Consider the following 17,066-nt stretch of genomic DNA (forward strand, 5'->3'; position numbering starts at 1 on the left):
TTAAAAGGACACCCACATAAAAGAGAGAGGGCGACAGACGTAGAAGCACAGAGAGACAGAGAGAGAGAGTGAACACAGTGCCAGAGCGCTGCCCAGAGAATAAAGACACTTACAATATCTAAAGTGATCTTCTGCTGTCATTTAATATCACACAGCCCTGTAACCAGCGCAACACTGCTGCCTGCCTGCCTCTCTGGAGCCTATGCTGTCCTCTGGCCTCCTGCCTCCTGAATGAAAGGTAGAGGTTACAGTGTACGCTGTGCGGAGGCAGCGCAGTCGGTGGGTCTGCAGATCGAAGGCGTCAGACAGGCAGAGGCATGATGAGACAGCGGGGGAGCACAAATGTATATGCACACCAGCAGCACATATTTAGCACTAGATACCTTTAGGTCTGAGTCCTATCTATAGTCCACTGTATGTGTATGTGTGCATTAATGTATCTGTGTGACGTATGGCTATAAGTCCATGTAGGCAGCCACTCAATGTCTCTGACAGATCTAGGTGTTGTTGGCTGCCTGCTTGTTTTCCATGCGTCTGCCTGACTGAGGGGGAGAGGGAGATTACAGACTCGAGCTCCAGATATGAGAATATGCTGACAGCGTCCAGCGCTGAATCACACTGCCCCAGAGTCAGCCATTGTGTAGCTGTGATTAAAGAGATCAGAGGAGTGTTGTGTGCACACTGTGGGGCTGTGTCAGGGATGGGCAACGACTGAAGCCACTGTACTTTTATTTTATTAATGTATGTATGTGTCTTTGTTTGTTTGTTTACACATTTACTACCTGCCTCTTTAAACTTCTCAAAGCAGATCGGGCGTAGTTGCTGTATCTTAGAGACGTAAGGGGTTTAGTAATGTGACGCACCAATGTTTCTTAGGATGCACACAAAGCTGTCGACACACACTGACTCAAACACCCGTAATAACTGTAATGTACCTTTCCTGTACAGCAGCATGGCTCTTGACTGTGAATTGCCAGTGCAGCTGTTGAAAGAGCCCAGCCATGAAACACACTGAATCCACCTCCGCCCCCAGAGCGGCCTACTTTTTCAGCTCTTTTTATTTTCCATCCCCATCTCACTTCTGTCAACTCCCTCTGAAAGCCTGCAGGCGCTGGGGTTCAGCCTGGCTGTGCAGCTGATGCAAATGAGCTAAACCAAATTGGATCATCTGCTGTGCAGAGAAAGTGTTTTCCCAGCACCTGCCTGTGCTGATCTGTAACGGACGACATTGCTTTCGACCGCCGTGTCGTCATAGCGCTGTATCGGTATTCATGAGGCTCTTTCCAAAATGCACAAAGGACGAAGCCACTGCTACTGCAGGCCAGAGCTCGGTTCTCCTTCCTCGCCTCCGGTTCTCAGCAGCAGAGAGAAAATCTGTGGAGGGAGCTGAAGGTTTGAGTTGCCAAACGTCAGCCTGGAAACCTTAATGACTTGGAGAGGATCTGCAAAGAGGAGTGGGACAAAATCCCTCCTGAGATGTGTGCAAACCTGGTGGCCAGCTACAAGAAACGTCTGACCTCTGTGATTGCCAACAAGGGTTTTGCCACCAAGTACTAAGTCGAAGGGGTCAAATACTTATTTCCCTCATTAACATGCAAATCAATTTATAACTTTTTTGAAATGCGTTTTTCAGGATTTTTTTGTTGTTATTCTGTGATTTGGAATAAGATAGTAATTGCTTGAAAAGCCCCCTAGTAGGAATAATCAGGTGCACACTGTCCTTCACACGACCTGGCAACTAGCAGGGCAGTGAGACTCCAGAACAGGGACTCTCTGAGCTCCTCCGGCAAGAGCCTACCACCCAGAGGAACAGGGGATTCTGACTAGTTCGTAAGCGCCCCCCTCCCGTCCTTCTGTCCTCTCCATCTGCTGTCTGTGGCTCTGTGCTCGGCAGGGAACCTCGAGGTGGTTCTGGATCGCTGCAAGGCACCTTTCCAAAGAGCGTCTATTATCTGTTTGGCTTCTTTTAAGACGACGTGGAGCAGAATCTGTCTGGAACACCAGGCTTTAGATGACAGACGCGTACGCAATTAATTGACATAAGAACTGATTTCAGCAATTTGTTATTTAAATGGTAATCCCCAATAATGAAGCAGTAATCTCTTAACTCTGCCCAATCCCCTCTGTCAAATGAGTTCCTTTCTGAGAGCCAGGCTTCCTGTTTGCCAGCTGACTGACAGTGACAGGCTTTTCCTGTGTATCATGAGATACCAGCCTGGGTCTCCTTCAGCGGGGGGGTGCAGCTGTAACACAGGCCCCCTCACCCCTGGGCATGGCGCAGGGCCGGCTGAGTTGCTTGCAGTATCTGATGGGCTGCAGATTAGTCTCACAGCACCACCGCAGCCCGAGCCCACCAACCATGGCCAGAGGGGGCCCGTGCCAGTGCTCGCCAGTTACTAATTTAGAGCCCATTTTATTCATAGTCTATTTACAGCGCACTTAGAAATTCCCTCCTCCTGCTGTTCAGTTTTGCGTGCCTGTGTGGGTATATTGCGCCAAGTATAGTGAGTGCATCTCTGCCTAACAGCCCCCCCCCCCCGGGCTGTGTAGTGTAAAGAGGGAACGCGTGGAGTGGAGGACTATGTTTGTTTTTATTTATTTATCTATCATTGTTCACACACTTCCTCTGTCCTGGAGGTCCGTTCCTCTTCGCACTCGGTAGCGGCTGGGTCGACTCTCCTGCTTGTGAAGGACGAGGCTGCCGATTGGCCTGTATGGAGCAGGACATTGGGGGGGTTGTGATATCGCTGACACTGTCACTTCAGCAGGTGACAATGACTCTTTCTTTCACAGCTTCTTCTCTTTTTTCCTTTCTCTCCTCTACTCTTTTACCCCACTCTTACGTTCTCTTCATTTTTTCTTTTAATCTGCTTTCCCTCTCTCTGCCTTTCCTTCTTTCGGTCTCTCTCTTTGTCCCGAGGCGTCGATCCTTCACGATTCCTGTCGGCCAGCCTCCTCGCTCTGGCTCGCATCTTTCTCACACCAGGGGATCAATAAATCTGTAGCACCAGCTATTCCGCTGCTCAGCCCCACTGATCGGCCATTCATCTTGCGGCTCTTTTTCCCCAGGCCGCTGTCTGTTTAATGATGTTGAAAGGCCGCGGAGGGCCGTGCGCCTGCAGAGCCAGAGATGTCTCAATAGAGAGGAGAGAGTTATTCGGCTCCGCAGCGAGCGCCGTTGGAGACTGTCCGTATCCATCACAATGTATATAGACAGCTCTCTCTCCTGTCTTTCTTTACTATCACTCCTCTCCTTCCTCCTCTTTTCCTCTCCCTTCTGCTCTGTCTTCTCCTCTTTCTCCTCCTCTCGCTCCCCATCTCCTTTCTCCTCTATTCTTTGTACCTCTCTCTCTTGATGTAGCAGGTTTGTCATGTTATTGTTGGGGGCGGCTGGATCAGGTGCTTGGAAGGATGGCAAGGCCAAGATGGCATTTGGAATGGCAGCGGGGTGTGACAGGCGCTGTTTTTTTTTGAACGCAGTAAACATATTTCCAGAACACACAGTTCTTCCGTATAACTCGGCTGGCCTCTTTTCTCATCGCTTTTCCTGCCGGCAGCTCTGTGGGTGATGCTAGACTCCAGGCTGTAAATTGTCAACTCATGACTGGTCCTCAGGGTTTGCCAGATCACTCTGTGAAGGGCCGCTCTTGAGCTTGGTGACGGCGTCATCAGCTGGTCTTTATTGCATATCGGCTCCATGGGACAGCGGGCCAAAGAACAGACCTCGGCAGTCGGAGATGGTTTTATAAACGCATGTAGTGGATGAGTGAAACTGCTTGTTCTGAGCAACAAGGACAGGAGAGAACGTTCCCCCCCCCCGCCTGCTCTAACTCCCAGTGCAACCGCAATGATACATGTATTTCTATTAAAGCCTGTATCCATAGTGGGGAAACAGCCAGCTTCAATATATCAAACAAGATTAAACCCTCCCAGTCTGGTCCAGAGTCTCTTAATTGATGGGATTTTAAATGTGTTTTGTCTGTGCTGGAGTGCAGCAGTTATCTGCAAAATAATCTGCGTGTGCGTTCGGGAGCTGTCAGTCAACCAGTGGAAGTGAATTGAGTTGCTGCAATACTTCAGACTTGTTTTGGTTGGCAGATTTTTCTGCTGTATCAGATTTTGGTTAAGAGCACTGATGAGGATATTGACCACGGTTACTTTACCCATGTCTCTAGACAGCATGCACAGCCTCTCAGGTGGGAGGGGCGGGAAGCCGCTGCTGTTCTGTCCTGTCTCTGTGACTCTGCGACTTATCTGGAGCTGATAAGCTGCTGAAGGACGAAAGACAGAGAGCGGCAGCCTCAACAGGGAGCTCCTGAGAGAAGGAGAGAGAAGGAGAGAGCAAGAGGGAGGGAGGGATGTGGAGTTAGATGCAGACAGGGGTTGGAGAGGGAGGAAAAAGGGTTCGAGGTAAACAGAGAGAGGGTGAGAGAGGGAGAGGGAGGGAAGGAGGGTAGGGGAAGAGACAGACAGACAGACAGACAGAGAGACAAAGGGATTATGCTTGTGTGTAGCCTCACTGCTCCAGATGAGAGAGGTTACAGAAGGAGATCCGGGGGCGCAAGTGGCAGAGCTGTCGCAGCAACACTGGGCTGATTGTTGTGTCGGCCTGGTGAAGGATTGGTGTGGGGGGGGTGGCGCTGCTCAGGGGGGCCCGAGGGGCTGTGTGTGAGGCCCATGGTGGAGCTGCGAGCAGGGCACGAACAGACGGTGTGTGTGTGTCAGCCTGTGCCTGGAAATGCAATTAAAGCAATAAGCCTGTGAATTTGTGCTAAAAGAGTCGGAGCGCAGGGCGGCTGCTGCTGCGATTCAAAGGAAGCAGGAAGTGGGAAGCTGTGTTCTGGGGTCCTGACTCCGCCCCTTTTCTCTACAGCACACTTCCCGCCATGAGTGCCTCTGGGCTGTGTGGAGATGCCCACTGCTGCTTTAAAAGCTTTCAGATGATGTCAGATGAGATACTACTACTATTTTATTGTATTTAGTATTTTGCATTTCATAAATAAAAACAATTCAATTTTTTAATACTTATGATTAAAATCTTTGTGATTTTAACAAAAAACAAAACAATTAACTTCAAAATAAACGTGCCCAAAACAACAAAACAAATGTGATTAAAGCAAAAACTGCTCACCAACATAAAAGTCAAATACATTGAAAATAACTGAAAATGCATTGGACAAAATAAAGAAACAATTAAAAAGGTAAAAATAAAAAACAGACAAAAAAGGTCCAATGCATTTAAAATTAAATCCAAAACGGTCAATGTATTTGACAAAAGAATATAACAAAACTAAACCAAAAAACCCTAAACAATTAGTGGTTTAAAAGCAACTAAATCTTTAAAAACAATTAAGATTCATTTTTAAAATCATTTTAAAAACAATCATCCATAAATTAATTAAAAGAACTTGGACTCGGGCTCCAGCAGGGGGAACTGACCGTCCCCAGAGGTGGGTCCCATCATGGGATCCTAAGCTCCCCCAGATCTTGTATGTGCCAGTTCTTATAGGCTTCCTCCTTGCCCCTCTGATGGACCTCCAGATTGACGTAGTCCCTTACGAACACCATGCCCCTCCGCACGATGACGATCGGGTCCAGCTCCTGCTTATTGAATAGACAGATGTTCCGTCCCTCCCACAGTGCCTGCCTTGATGTCAGATGAGATGGTTATGTAATGGCTCAGGCCTCACTTGGCTGCATCAGTGTGAGAGTGGGTGAGTGTGTGTTTGCACTGGCACGGGCCCCCTCCGGCCGTGGTTGGTGGGCTTGGGCTGCGGTGGTGCTGGGAGACTAATCTGCAGCCCGTCAGATACTGCAAGCCACTTAGCTGGCCCTGTGCCGTGCCCAGGGTTGAGGGGGGCCTATGCTACAGCTGCACCCCACCCCCATCAGTCTGCTGACACCTCATGACCTGCTGAAGGAGACCGTGTGAGTGAGCAGTGGCTGTGTAGAGCTGGTGTACAGTATGGCTGTGCAGTCATGGAGGTTTGGGGAGGCAAAGTGTCCCATGGGCCATTGCTGAGGTAGGGGTCTGCAGGTTACTACTGGTGTTTATCCCAGCTGAGGTCTGATTTGCTTAATTGCATCAGCTGACCTGCTCTCTGGGTCTCTGCTAATTGGCACTTTGAACTCTGTGTACTGAACCCAGAGGGGGCACAGCACAGCACAATATAGCTCACAGCACAATAAAGCACAATATAGCTCACAACACAGTACAGTACAATAAAACACAACAGTACAGGACCGAGCACAGCACATCATGACCTGCAGTACAGCAGCAGGGGACTGTGTAAAAACAGCGCTGCTGTACTGAGCAGATGGCACATTACTTTTTTCTCTTATTCTTTCATCATCTTGCTCATTGATCTCATTGATAGGAGCCGGATTGGACAGGGTTTTCTCTCCAAGTACACCAATCGCAGAGGATCTTCCCTGCTTCAGATATTAAAGCTTCCAAAGGCCTCAGAGCCGAGCATTAATATTCATTCAGTAAGAATGAGAGAGCAAAAAGAGAGTGGTGTGCGCGTGTGTGCGTGCCCAGTTTAATCCCAGTTACAGGGACCTTCTGCTTGGTGGGTCTGTTGATTTCTCTGGTCACGAGTGAGAATGCAATCGAGGGTCAAAGGTTGAGTGGAGGCGAGATGGAGAAAGACTTAGGTGCTGTGTACCTCCCCAAGCCCCACCCCCTTCCCCTTTGTCAGAGTCTTAATGTCCAGTTGTCCAGTTGTTTTTTTATTCTCTCTCTCTCTCTCTCTCTCTCTCAATATTTCATCTCTTTCTGTCTGTCTTCTTAACTCTCTCTCTTTGCTCTCTCTCAATATCTTTCTGTCTCTCTTCTTCAATCTCTCTCTCTCTCTCTCTCTCCCCTGCTGATCTCCTGAGTGCCGGGCCCCTCTTGGATCTCTCTCATGTCCCCTGGTTCTGTTTGTTTTTCGTGGTAGGAAATAAAGAAGGATGTCAAGAAGGAGCCCCAAGCGCAGAAGCAGAAGGCTGAGCTCTCCAACGGCAGCCCGTCTCCCGCCGCTGAGCCCAGCCTGCGCCCCCCCAAGAAAGGTAGGCATGAGTCTGGAGTGGCTGTGTGTGCCTGTGTGTCTGTGTGTGTGTGTGAGTGTGTGCCTGTGTCTGTGTGTGCCAAGTGTGCCAAGTGCATGTGTGTGTCTGTAGCAGGTGAGCAGCTGCACGCCAAGCACACTATGGGATTAACAATGGCTGTGCCGCCCCTCAGATTAAATGCCGAACTCCACATTCCCACGGCTTTCTCCGGCTAAATTTGCATTCTGGCCTGCTTTTTGGATCAGAGGGTAATTAGGAAATTGTCTCATTAAGGCAATTAAAGCAGCTTTAGAGAGAGGCCTTCTACATTTAATTTTTTCGCCTGCAGATTTGTTACAGCAGGCAGCTGTGTCGTTTGAAGGGTATACAGGAGGTTTAGTCAGGGTCAGAGACAGATGTCTCCTGCGATCCCCTTGAAAACGGAGAGAACTCAGTCTTCCCCCACAGGCGGTCTGTCAGGGTCGTGGTGTCTGTTCCTCCGGCGATGGCGAAAGGGAGCGTGCTCAGTGCGATCCTGATGAAGAGGGAGTGCAGGGAATCCACTTGCTCACAGACAGTGAATTTGGCTGCTGTGGAACTCAACTGACATGGGAGCCCCCCAGTGCTGTGACCAGGGATCGATCCCTGTCCTCTTAAAGTGTCAAACCCACCCCCCTCCCCAGTGTTGATGCACTCAGTACAGAGGCTCAGGATCGATCTGAAACTGAGTGGGGGTGGGGGGTTTGGGCAGTTTGACATTGACCTCCCCACGGGCAGATTTTGTCTTTTACAAATGGCAATGAAAATCGCACAAATACACAGAAATACCTGATGAGATTCTAGGAGTGCAGACTCATTTTTCTCAGGCCAAGAGCTGGCTTGCATGGCTCCAGGACTCTGTGGACTTGTGTCAGAGGCGCTCCAGCACTAGACAGACTGCTTGTGGAGGCTTTGAGCCGCCGACTTGGACTGGCCACTCAGCCAAGGTACGCCAGCTGTCTGGACACTGACGCAACTCGGCGGTGGTGCTAGCAGGCCCGGGCCAAGAGCTGGCAGGTGTGTGAGCAGCAGTCGGTGCTGTGGGAGACCAGCCGACTACAGACAAACCGACGAAAAAAGATGCATCTGTGTGTCTTTAAAGGATCTCTGCGCCGGCATCTGCTGTCTCTGCAGAACCCCTCGCAACTTGGTCTCTGGACTTCTCACAGTCTCTACCCCCCCTTATAAAATCACCATTAAGTCAGTCCCATTCTTCCAGTGGGACTAAATTCAAAGAAATTAAGTGAAGGAGGGGAGACAGCTCTGCCTTTCCCAGGCAGTTTGTAGCACCAGTCTGCTGTGCTGCTCGATCCCTGAGTTTTATTCAGTCACTCTTCACTCAGAACCCTAAACTGTGATTTTTATGTAACAGGAGTATCCGTGTTAGTAGTAACAGTGGTAGTTGTTTCTGTACAAGACCCTGTTACACTCACATTTTCCATCATCCCTGCACCACTGAAAACCATCTAGCACGGCCTGGAGCCAAACACTGAAGCTGCAATCACGACTCAAGTTTCATGGAGGGAAAAGAAGAGAGAGAGAGAGATGGTGGGCTTAGTTTCCAAAAACAGAAGCTGGGGGGGGGGGGGGTAAGGTTGGTGGTGCAATGAAATTGCGAGAGAGGATCGCCACCTTGTGGACGGGAGCAGTAACATGCATTTGGTCATCATGGGTGGAAGCTGCCAGGCAGCAGGCGCCTGAGTGCCTTCCAGGGTTGGAGGGTTTTGATGCCTGCGTCAGCCAGCAGGAGCCATGCTCAACTCATTTGTTTATGCAATCCTGCGTTTGTTTCTTTGCAGGGTTATATTCAGGCAAGTGTGAGAAACAGGAGATAAACCCTGCGAGGTAGAAATGCAGAGGCGGGAGATGGGCAACATGCCAGCAGAATTAACCCCGTCTCTGCCAACACAGTGTCCTGGGCAATGTGATGAATCTGTCTGGATTCATATGGCCCTGTTCAGACCCTCTGAGAGGCGTGGTGTGACCTGCAGCCGGTCAGATTGTTGTCTGTTGTTTTTCGCTCTGTCTCTCTTCCCAAATACTCTGCTTCTTTGGTTTAACCCTCACTTCTCAGCAAGGTACAGCACTGTAGCTTGAGAAGAAGCCGAGTGTGTTACCATGCCTATGAGTGTCTGTGTTTGTGTGTCTGCATCAGAGTGTGTCTGTGAGTCATTGTGTGTGTGTGTGTGTGTGTATGAGTGTATACCTGTGTGTGTGTGTATATGTTTTTACATATTCGTGAGTGAGTGTGTGAGTCTGAGCAGGGTCATGACACAGACCTGTCATGGCCACCGGCTGTGTTCAGTGAGTGTGTCCATGAGTGGCCCCCCCTTTCTGGGGCTGCAGGGAGTACCGCCATGCAGATGTTGAGCCAGAGAAACTCGCACAGCATCTGGGATCCATTAGGGGGGCTTCAGGGCGCAGCAGCACAGGCGTCACCATGGTGATTGGTCTGCCGCGTAGGGCTTGAAAATGTTCATCATTAAAAACATTTCCTCCAGTCCCGTCTCAGAGTGTCCGCCGATGCAAGTCCAAGCAGAGGTTCGGCCCCTGCCTGTAATTCCTTCAGACAAACGGGGGGGATTGCGTAAGAATAAAGGGGGTCTTCCAGGATTACGCAAGTTCATGCACACACGCTGCAGCTCGGGATTTGTGAAGCACTTTCAATTTGAAACACTGTTCAGAAGAGCTCGGAGGGCAGCCCGGAGCAGTGCCAACAGAGAGGAAAACGCACTATTTTGTGAAGACAGATGTGGTGTGGCCTCTCCGGTCAGCACGTGGAAGGGAGCCACAGTGTTGTGTGTGTGTGTGTGTGTGTGTGCCGTCTGCTGGGTGAAGGTGCTACACAGAAGGTAGGGAAGTCAGCTTCTCCTACAGAAGAATAGAGTATGTTCAGCCAATAGACAGAGACCGCTTATAATAATCATAATTTAACATTATTCATATCCATAGGTCAAGGCCGGCTTCCAAACCATTCTTGCATCTGATCCAGCTCCTCCTGTCATCGTGCTTTCCTTTATTTTCTGCAAGTAACCTAATCTGACATTCCTCCTCTTTCATTGGATCTTGTATATTTTTGTAGCTTGTTTGTGCCATCCTTTGCCTCATTCAGAACGAGTCTGTTGCCGGATCCAGTCTAGTCTAGCAGTTAGCACACCTGCACACACATGTGACTGAAAGTGTAGTTAATGTCTGACAGTGTGAGAAGAGCAGCCCCTTGCCTGTCCTGTTTGTCTCTTATCGCCACTGGTAGGGGGAGCAGAAAGACACCAGCCTGCTTTAATTGTGCGCTCTGGCGTTGCCCCAGTCAGCTGTGTTTATAATACGTCCCGTGTGCTTATAAACATGGACTGTTGATAGAATTGCAGCTGTGTTTAATGCATTTGAGCAATCTGTTTTTCTCTCGTTTTCTTTCTTTTATCGTCTGCCCCTTCTAACCCGGACGGCGGGGCTCTGAGCCGCAGTGTGAGCGGGGCCTGCGTCTCTCGCTGGCTGCGGTGCTTTGCATGGTGCTGAGATTGCGGTGGCCAATTTTGTTTATGACTTTGCCGCGCAGGTGAGGGCATTAGGAAAAGGAGATGCAAAGCGGCCTTCAGCTACATGCCGCAGAATGAGGACGAGCTGGAGCTAAAAATCGGCGACATCATCGAGGTCCTGGGAGAGGTGAGGACACGCCCACAACACACAGGCAAACACACACACACACACACACACACACACACACACAGGCAAATGCACACAGGATTACTCTTGCACACGCACACAGATGCATGCATCATATACCAGCACATATGTACACACACACACACACACACACACACACACACACACACACATACACGTGCACGGTGGAGCTATGCCCTGCTGACGAAGCACCGCTGTCTTTGTGCAGGTGGAGGAGGGCTGGTGGGAGGGCACCCTGAATGGGAAAACGGGGATGTTCCCTTCCAACTTCATCAAGGAGCTGCCGCCGGAGCGGGAGGACCCCCCAACCCCTCAGGAGGATAGCAAGAGCACTAGGACGAGTACGTACTTGCCGCCCACCCACCCAGTCGCTCCCCCACGCACTGTGCTCCTTGCCTCCCAGACACACGCAGTTCCCCTGGCCTGACTTCTCCACTGTGGGCCAGCTGCCCATGCAAGATGTGTGCCTCAGTGTGGTCGGTTCGGCTGAGGTCTCCCCATGGCGGGGAGACAGGGAGCCCAGTGTCCTGAGCTGCGGCGCTAGGAAACTGAACAGGCCGCTCGGGATCGCAGGGATCTCTGTCTGCTGCATTCAGAGCACAAACCGGCAGCTACAGGGGCAGCTGCGTCGGTGCCACTCTTTTGCCTTTGAGTTTTTGTACTGGATTACTGTGGACCCACTAACCACCACCCCCCGCATGGTAGGCTTCCAGATGAGTTCATTAAAAAAAGAAATGAAAAAAGGAGCCGAGACTTGTGACTACAGTACAGTAATTGCAATCAACCAATACAAGACGGTGACTGAAATGGGTTCCAGAGGCAGAAAATGCATTTCTTGCCCGTGGCTTGAGTTTTTCCTCTACTTTTCTTCCCTTTGTTGAAAAAGCGGGGGCAGCTGTGCCACATTTTAGGAGGGCTCTGGGCCGGTGCGGAGGTGGTCATGCTAAACAGGCATGCTGACATGGGCCTGGCCCTGTGGGGCTGAGCTGCGCCTCCACAGGGGCTGGGGCTGCGGCTGACATGCAGCAGACAGAAACAAAAATGAAGAGAACGAAGATATCTGTCTCGGCAACTGCAGGCTCTTCACTGGGCAGGGAGGGCCTTTCCCAGGCTACCTCTCTTTCTCCCTCGCTCTCTCTCTCGCTCTCTCTCTCTCTCTCTCTCTCTCTCTCTGTGTCTCCCTCCCTCTTTGTCTTTCCCTTTCTTTGGAGAGATTTGTTTTTGTGTAGGGAACTTACAGGTAGCCCAGCATAAATCATATATCTGTAGTTCTGCCCACTGACTGTGTGTGTGTGTGTGTGTGTGTGTGTGTGTGTGTGTGTGTGTGTGTGTGTGTGTGTGTGTGTGTGTGTGTGTGTGTGTGTTTGCAGGTCAAAAGGACAGCACCGGCTCAGAGAGCGACGGCGGAGACTCCAGCAGCGCCAGGTCTGAGGGAGGCAGTGTGTCCTCGGCCACAGAGATCCAGCCCAAGAAGATCAAAGGCTTCGGATTTGGGGACATCTTCAAGGACCAGCCCATCAAGCTGCGCCCACGCTCCATGGACTTGGACAGCGAGCTCAGCCTCCCCAACAGAGTGAGTGCCCTGTCTCTCAAACAGGACAGAAGAACTGCCCTTCTGCATCATCGTTGTTGCTGTTGTTTTTGTTCTTGAAACTGCTGTGCATTTCCTTCTTTTTCGGTTTAGTTGTCTGTCAGTGCCGTTATTTGGTCACTAGGGTGTTTTTAATTGGCCTGCCACACATGAGCAGGCACGGGTTCCGCTGATCTGAAAGAAGTCCTGAGTGTGCACGCGTGGCCTGTCGAGCTCCTCCTGTCTTCAGCTCAGCCTGGTTTCTGTGTCAGTGTAGCTGCACCAAAACAGTCCACACACTGCACAGCCTCCCAGAGTCTGTGCACTGCGGGGGGGAAAGTCCAGAGAGTGACAGCTGTTTTTGTTGTGGTTGTTTTTTAAAGCCGCTCCAATCTCCTTTGCTGATTTCAATACTCGGTTTTCTGGGGGAGTGTCAGCCGGTTCCGTCTGGCTTGCGTTCCGCTGGGCATGTGTGATGTCGTCACAGCTGGCAGCACAGCCTCATTGCTGACCAGACACACACACACACACACACACACACACTCGCGCACACCCACACCACAGGAGGCTTTGTGGCTCACCTGGGGACCGGCTCTGCAGTACGCCCTTCCCTTGTGGGCAGACTGATGCTCTGTCCAGCTTCTATGTTTGTCTACCAAGAATGAAGAAGTGGTTTAAGGTAGGTAGGGACACTGCTGGCTGTGGTCGATGCATAGAAACTTACTGTTGAGATGAAAATTGTGCTGTTGATATTGTTGTTTCTTTTTTCTTTGGCTGGTTGCTGCAGTGACTGAAGGAATTTGATGTAAAAGCTTAATATTGACTTTACTTTGTATTATTATTATTTATGTTTTATTGAGTTTTCTGACATCCATTGGGAGACCCTTTTATGTGTGTTTCCAGGTCTATTTTTCAGAAATCCCCTGCTGTAAGGCCATGGATTGTGGCTGAGATATTTAGCAAAGGGAACTGTGTCCGTCCTCATTGTTTAATTTAGGTTCTACATGACTCTTAACACATATAATGAATTACTGGTGCACAGAAACCGATGAGCGTCATGCACTCCCAACTCGGCTCCACAGGGACTCGGTCGGGACCCATTTGCTGATGGAAACAGTTTACTTGAAAGGGACAACCCCACACAAGCCTTTGAAGTAAAAATAAATAAATACACGAGAATAGCATCTGCTGGTGCAGGAGGACAGCAGCTGCGAAGGGTTAAATTGAGCCGTTTGTGATTGAGAACCTCAGTTGGAGGGTAGGCGTGGAGACCGAGAGGACTGGTTGAGGAGGAGCAGGAAGTGAGACACCCCGACACAGGGCCCATTTAAAAACACGAACAAGGGCGACCAACAGCAACACTTGGGCAGAACATGAAAGTGGCAATTTGCATCGAAAGCAAACAGAGCTGTTAAAACAATGGTACGGGATGTCGGCGCATCGTCTGTGCCTGGGGGCCTGTGCTCAGCTCAAGCCAGGGATGTGTCCTTCCAGAACTGCTCTTGGGGGCTGGGGAGGGGAGGGGAGGGGGCTCACGTCTCGTCCAGATTTTGCAGTTTTGGGTTTCTTTTTTGTTGTGGCTGTTTTTGTTTTATTTTTACGAGATGCTGGCTGTGACCTGTTTGAATACTTAGGTGCAAACTGTAGTGTACATGAGGGCCTTTGTGCTTTACTTATGGAGTGGAGAAGGAACTGAAAACCAAAACCAAAGCAAGCCAGGTTGGGTCTTTGTCCTGCTGTGGGTCTGTGGGCATTGGTAGCTGTGGCAGTGGTGATGTGGGGGTGGAACGCTGGTGTGTCAAATGTTCTGAGCAGCTGGAGAACCCTAGCAGCTGGGAGGGTGATGTTCCCATTCCTGTGGCTAGATGAGTCAGTTTGCAACTCTCACACTGTTTATACAGGACTGACCCTTCACCTGACACTCTAACACACACAAACTCACACTCTCGCACTCACACACACACACACACTCACACAGTGCATTTGTCAGCTTCTGCAGAAATTGGGCAGATTGGATGGTTGAATGAATCAGAACAAAACTTCCAGACCAGTGGCCGGAGGGAAGGGGCTGAAAATGCTCTCGCCTTGTTTCCATTCATCTGGGGAGTGAGCCGTCTGTAACACGTTGCTACACCCCCACCCTTCCTCCCAGAGTGAATGGGCTTCCTGCTGGCCTCAGCCGGGGATTTTCAGTGGTATACATTTCCCTGACAGATTCCCGTTGACTTCACTAGAGCAGGAAGTGGCAGCTCTTGAGCCATTCTAATGATGGCTTTCTTAAAGCACAAAGGAAGTGGTGTCAACATTCAGCATTCACGGACACAAAGCAAGGAAGGGGGGGGGATGTGTTTGCTGTGTGTGCAGCAGGCACGGTGTTTGTTTGCCACCGTGCTGCTCTGAATGGGCAGGCTTGTGGGTTGACTGTTGATTGGCATTGTGAAGCAGAGGGTCTGCCTTAAGTGTGTGTGTGTGTGTGTGTTGGGGGGGGGTAGGAGGGAGGAAGTCCTGACCCATGCATCTGAGCTCTCCACAGGGGGTCTTGCTTTCTGTCTTCTCCAGAGACAGGAAGCAACATGAGAGGGTTTCAGTGCTTCCCCTGTCCCGTTTCTACCCACCCCCCCTGCACGCACACACACACACACACACACACACACGGTCTCCTGCCCCCCACCCCTCCATCTCACACTCACATGCTCCCCCTGCACTCTCTGTCCCTCTCTTTCTCTCTCTCTCTCGCCCTCTCCCTCTCTAACACACACACTCACAAGTTTCCCCCAGTACTCTGGCTCTCCTGGTGACAGTCTCATGGCAGTCAGAAGTCTGAGCTATAGAGGGAAATTGTTGTTTTTTTCCCCCCTACTCTTCCAAAAATAACTGTCTCCTATGCCTTTTCACTTCCTAAGGATCAGACAAGTGCCAGCTTTGTTGTATTAACTGACTCCTGTGGCTTTAAGTGTGACTCAGAGCTAGGATTGGCCTTCAGGAACTTTTTTCTTTTTTTTTTTTCCTTGCTTCAGTTTTCTAATTGATTTAAGGGGAAGTTGAGAGGCGATCTTCAATGCGTTTGCTGTATGTGATTTAAGACGCCAGAGAGAGAAGTCAGAACTAATGGAACGTGAGGTAAATAACGCTTTCTGCTTTGTCTGTCTTTTACACACCGTGTCCGGGTTCGAGTCGGGCTGTACTGTGGTCTCCAGGGCTCCAGAGTGCGGGAGTGGTTCCGCAGCGGCCGTGCTGAGTGGGTCTGAGTGACCCGGGGCGAGATCCTGTCCAGCTGCAGAGCACAGCCAGGCAGGATCCACTTTCCCGGCCACATGTGGCTCTGACGTTGCTTTTTCCTGTGCTGCAGCTCCTGCCACATGGTTCTCATTTGATCTCCGGGGGCTCACTTCAATTACTTTTTTTTTCTGTGCTTCATTTTTTCTCTTCAGAACCAGATGGCAGATATTTTTGGTTTTGTTTCTGTGTTCTTTTTTGCAGAGAGGTTTTGGAGAAGCTTCTCTTGTTTTACTTAAATTGAAAGAGACTGAAGCCCTTCTGCACTCTGACATGTTTCTTTTTTTTCTTGTTTGGAGGGGGTGGGGTGGGGTGAATTTAAACGCAGGCCTGAGGTTTTTGGAAGCTTACATCCAGCCCTGTTAAAGATGTTGTTGTGTGAGAGTTGGTCCTCTGTGCCCCCTTGGCAGTTAACTCTCACCGCTCTTGTTTGTGGAACGGCCGCGGCTCCCGTCCAGAGGAAGCTGTGATGCAGACGCTTATTTCCTGGGCTTTGCTGTTTTCAAACCAATTTGACTAGCAGCCCTGTAAGAGCTGTTTCTCTGTGTGGCTCTGTGTATCTGTGTATCCCTGTGCGTGTGTGCGTCTCTGTGTGTATCGGCTCGGGCATCTCTCGGAGAACAACGCGCTGGTGTCTGTGCAGTGAGGGGCAGCAGATATGATGTGTCCACACAGAGGACCCCCAGTCCTGGTGGTTTAGTTTTGTTGTCGTTTTCTTCTGTTTGTAACTGGGGGACTGGCCTGGTGTCAGGGAGGGGAGCAGCTGTGCTTGCTCTGATGGAGGAGCTGCACAAACTCTCAGCAGCTGGAGGTCTTGTGTTGGTAACCATGATGGAAACCCCCTCCTGGAACAACTGTGGTTGTGATTAAGTGCCTTCTAGAGAGAGGGGTCTGTAGCTCAGGGGGTTCGGGTCCTAGGTCAGTCTCTGATCTCACGCTCACCATAGACGCCACCGTGGCAGGACACCAGCCGGGCCAAGTTGGCAGCAGCCTGTCCGTCAGCTTTTCGTTAAGGGCTGCGTGCTAATTGCTAATTGCTGGTTGTCTTCCTTTCCTCCTGCAGCAGCAAGTGGCGAAGAAGATGCCCCCTGGCTGCCTGCCTCAGGAAACTGCGAAAACGGAGCCGGAGAGTAAAGCCAAGGGTGAGGGAGCACCGGTGCCACACACACACACACACGCACACACTCTATCATACCTTGTTTCCATGGTGCTGTCACTATTGTGAAAGCATGCAGAGTTGTTTTCACGATGTTTGTACAAATCCATATCGTGCCCTGCCGTGTCAGCACCGTGCTGTGCCAGCATCCTTTCATATCTGATACTAGTATGGCACAGTGCTGACTGCTGTGCGTGAGACTATGCAATGCAATATTAAGGGCAGGAATTGAAAGAAATGGTATGCAGTTCTATGACACAATACAAAAATTGAAAGTTATGGTAAATATAAGGATCTAAACCAAAGACA

General features: G+C 50.3%; 1 protein-coding gene across 6 annotated transcripts in view; it reads left to right on the plus strand.

Annotated features, from left to right (window-relative positions):
* sh3kbp1 (SH3-domain kinase binding protein 1) overlaps positions 1–17,066 on the plus strand; it is a 56,057-nt gene that overhangs the window by 25,736 nt on the left and 13,255 nt on the right. For 5 of the 6 annotated variants that reach the window (XM_066699046.1, XM_066699049.1, XM_066699051.1 and 2 more), the window contains exons 3-7: positions 6,942–7,053; positions 10,628–10,734; positions 10,964–11,096; positions 12,126–12,328; positions 16,665–16,743. In XM_066699046.1, coding sequence (XP_066555143.1) covers positions 6,942–7,053; positions 10,628–10,734; positions 10,964–11,096; positions 12,126–12,328; positions 16,665–16,743 — 634 coding nt within the window. The remainder of the gene's footprint in view (positions 1–6,941; positions 7,054–10,627; positions 10,735–10,963; positions 11,097–12,125; positions 12,329–16,664; positions 16,744–17,066) is intronic. The other variant, XM_066699048.1, reaches the window with a different exon arrangement.

Source organism: Amia ocellicauda, chromosome 3 (genome assembly GCF_036373705.1).
Source record: "Amia ocellicauda isolate fAmiCal2 chromosome 3, fAmiCal2.hap1, whole genome shotgun sequence".
Lineage (NCBI taxonomy): Eukaryota > Metazoa > Chordata > Actinopteri > Amiiformes > Amiidae > Amia > Amia ocellicauda.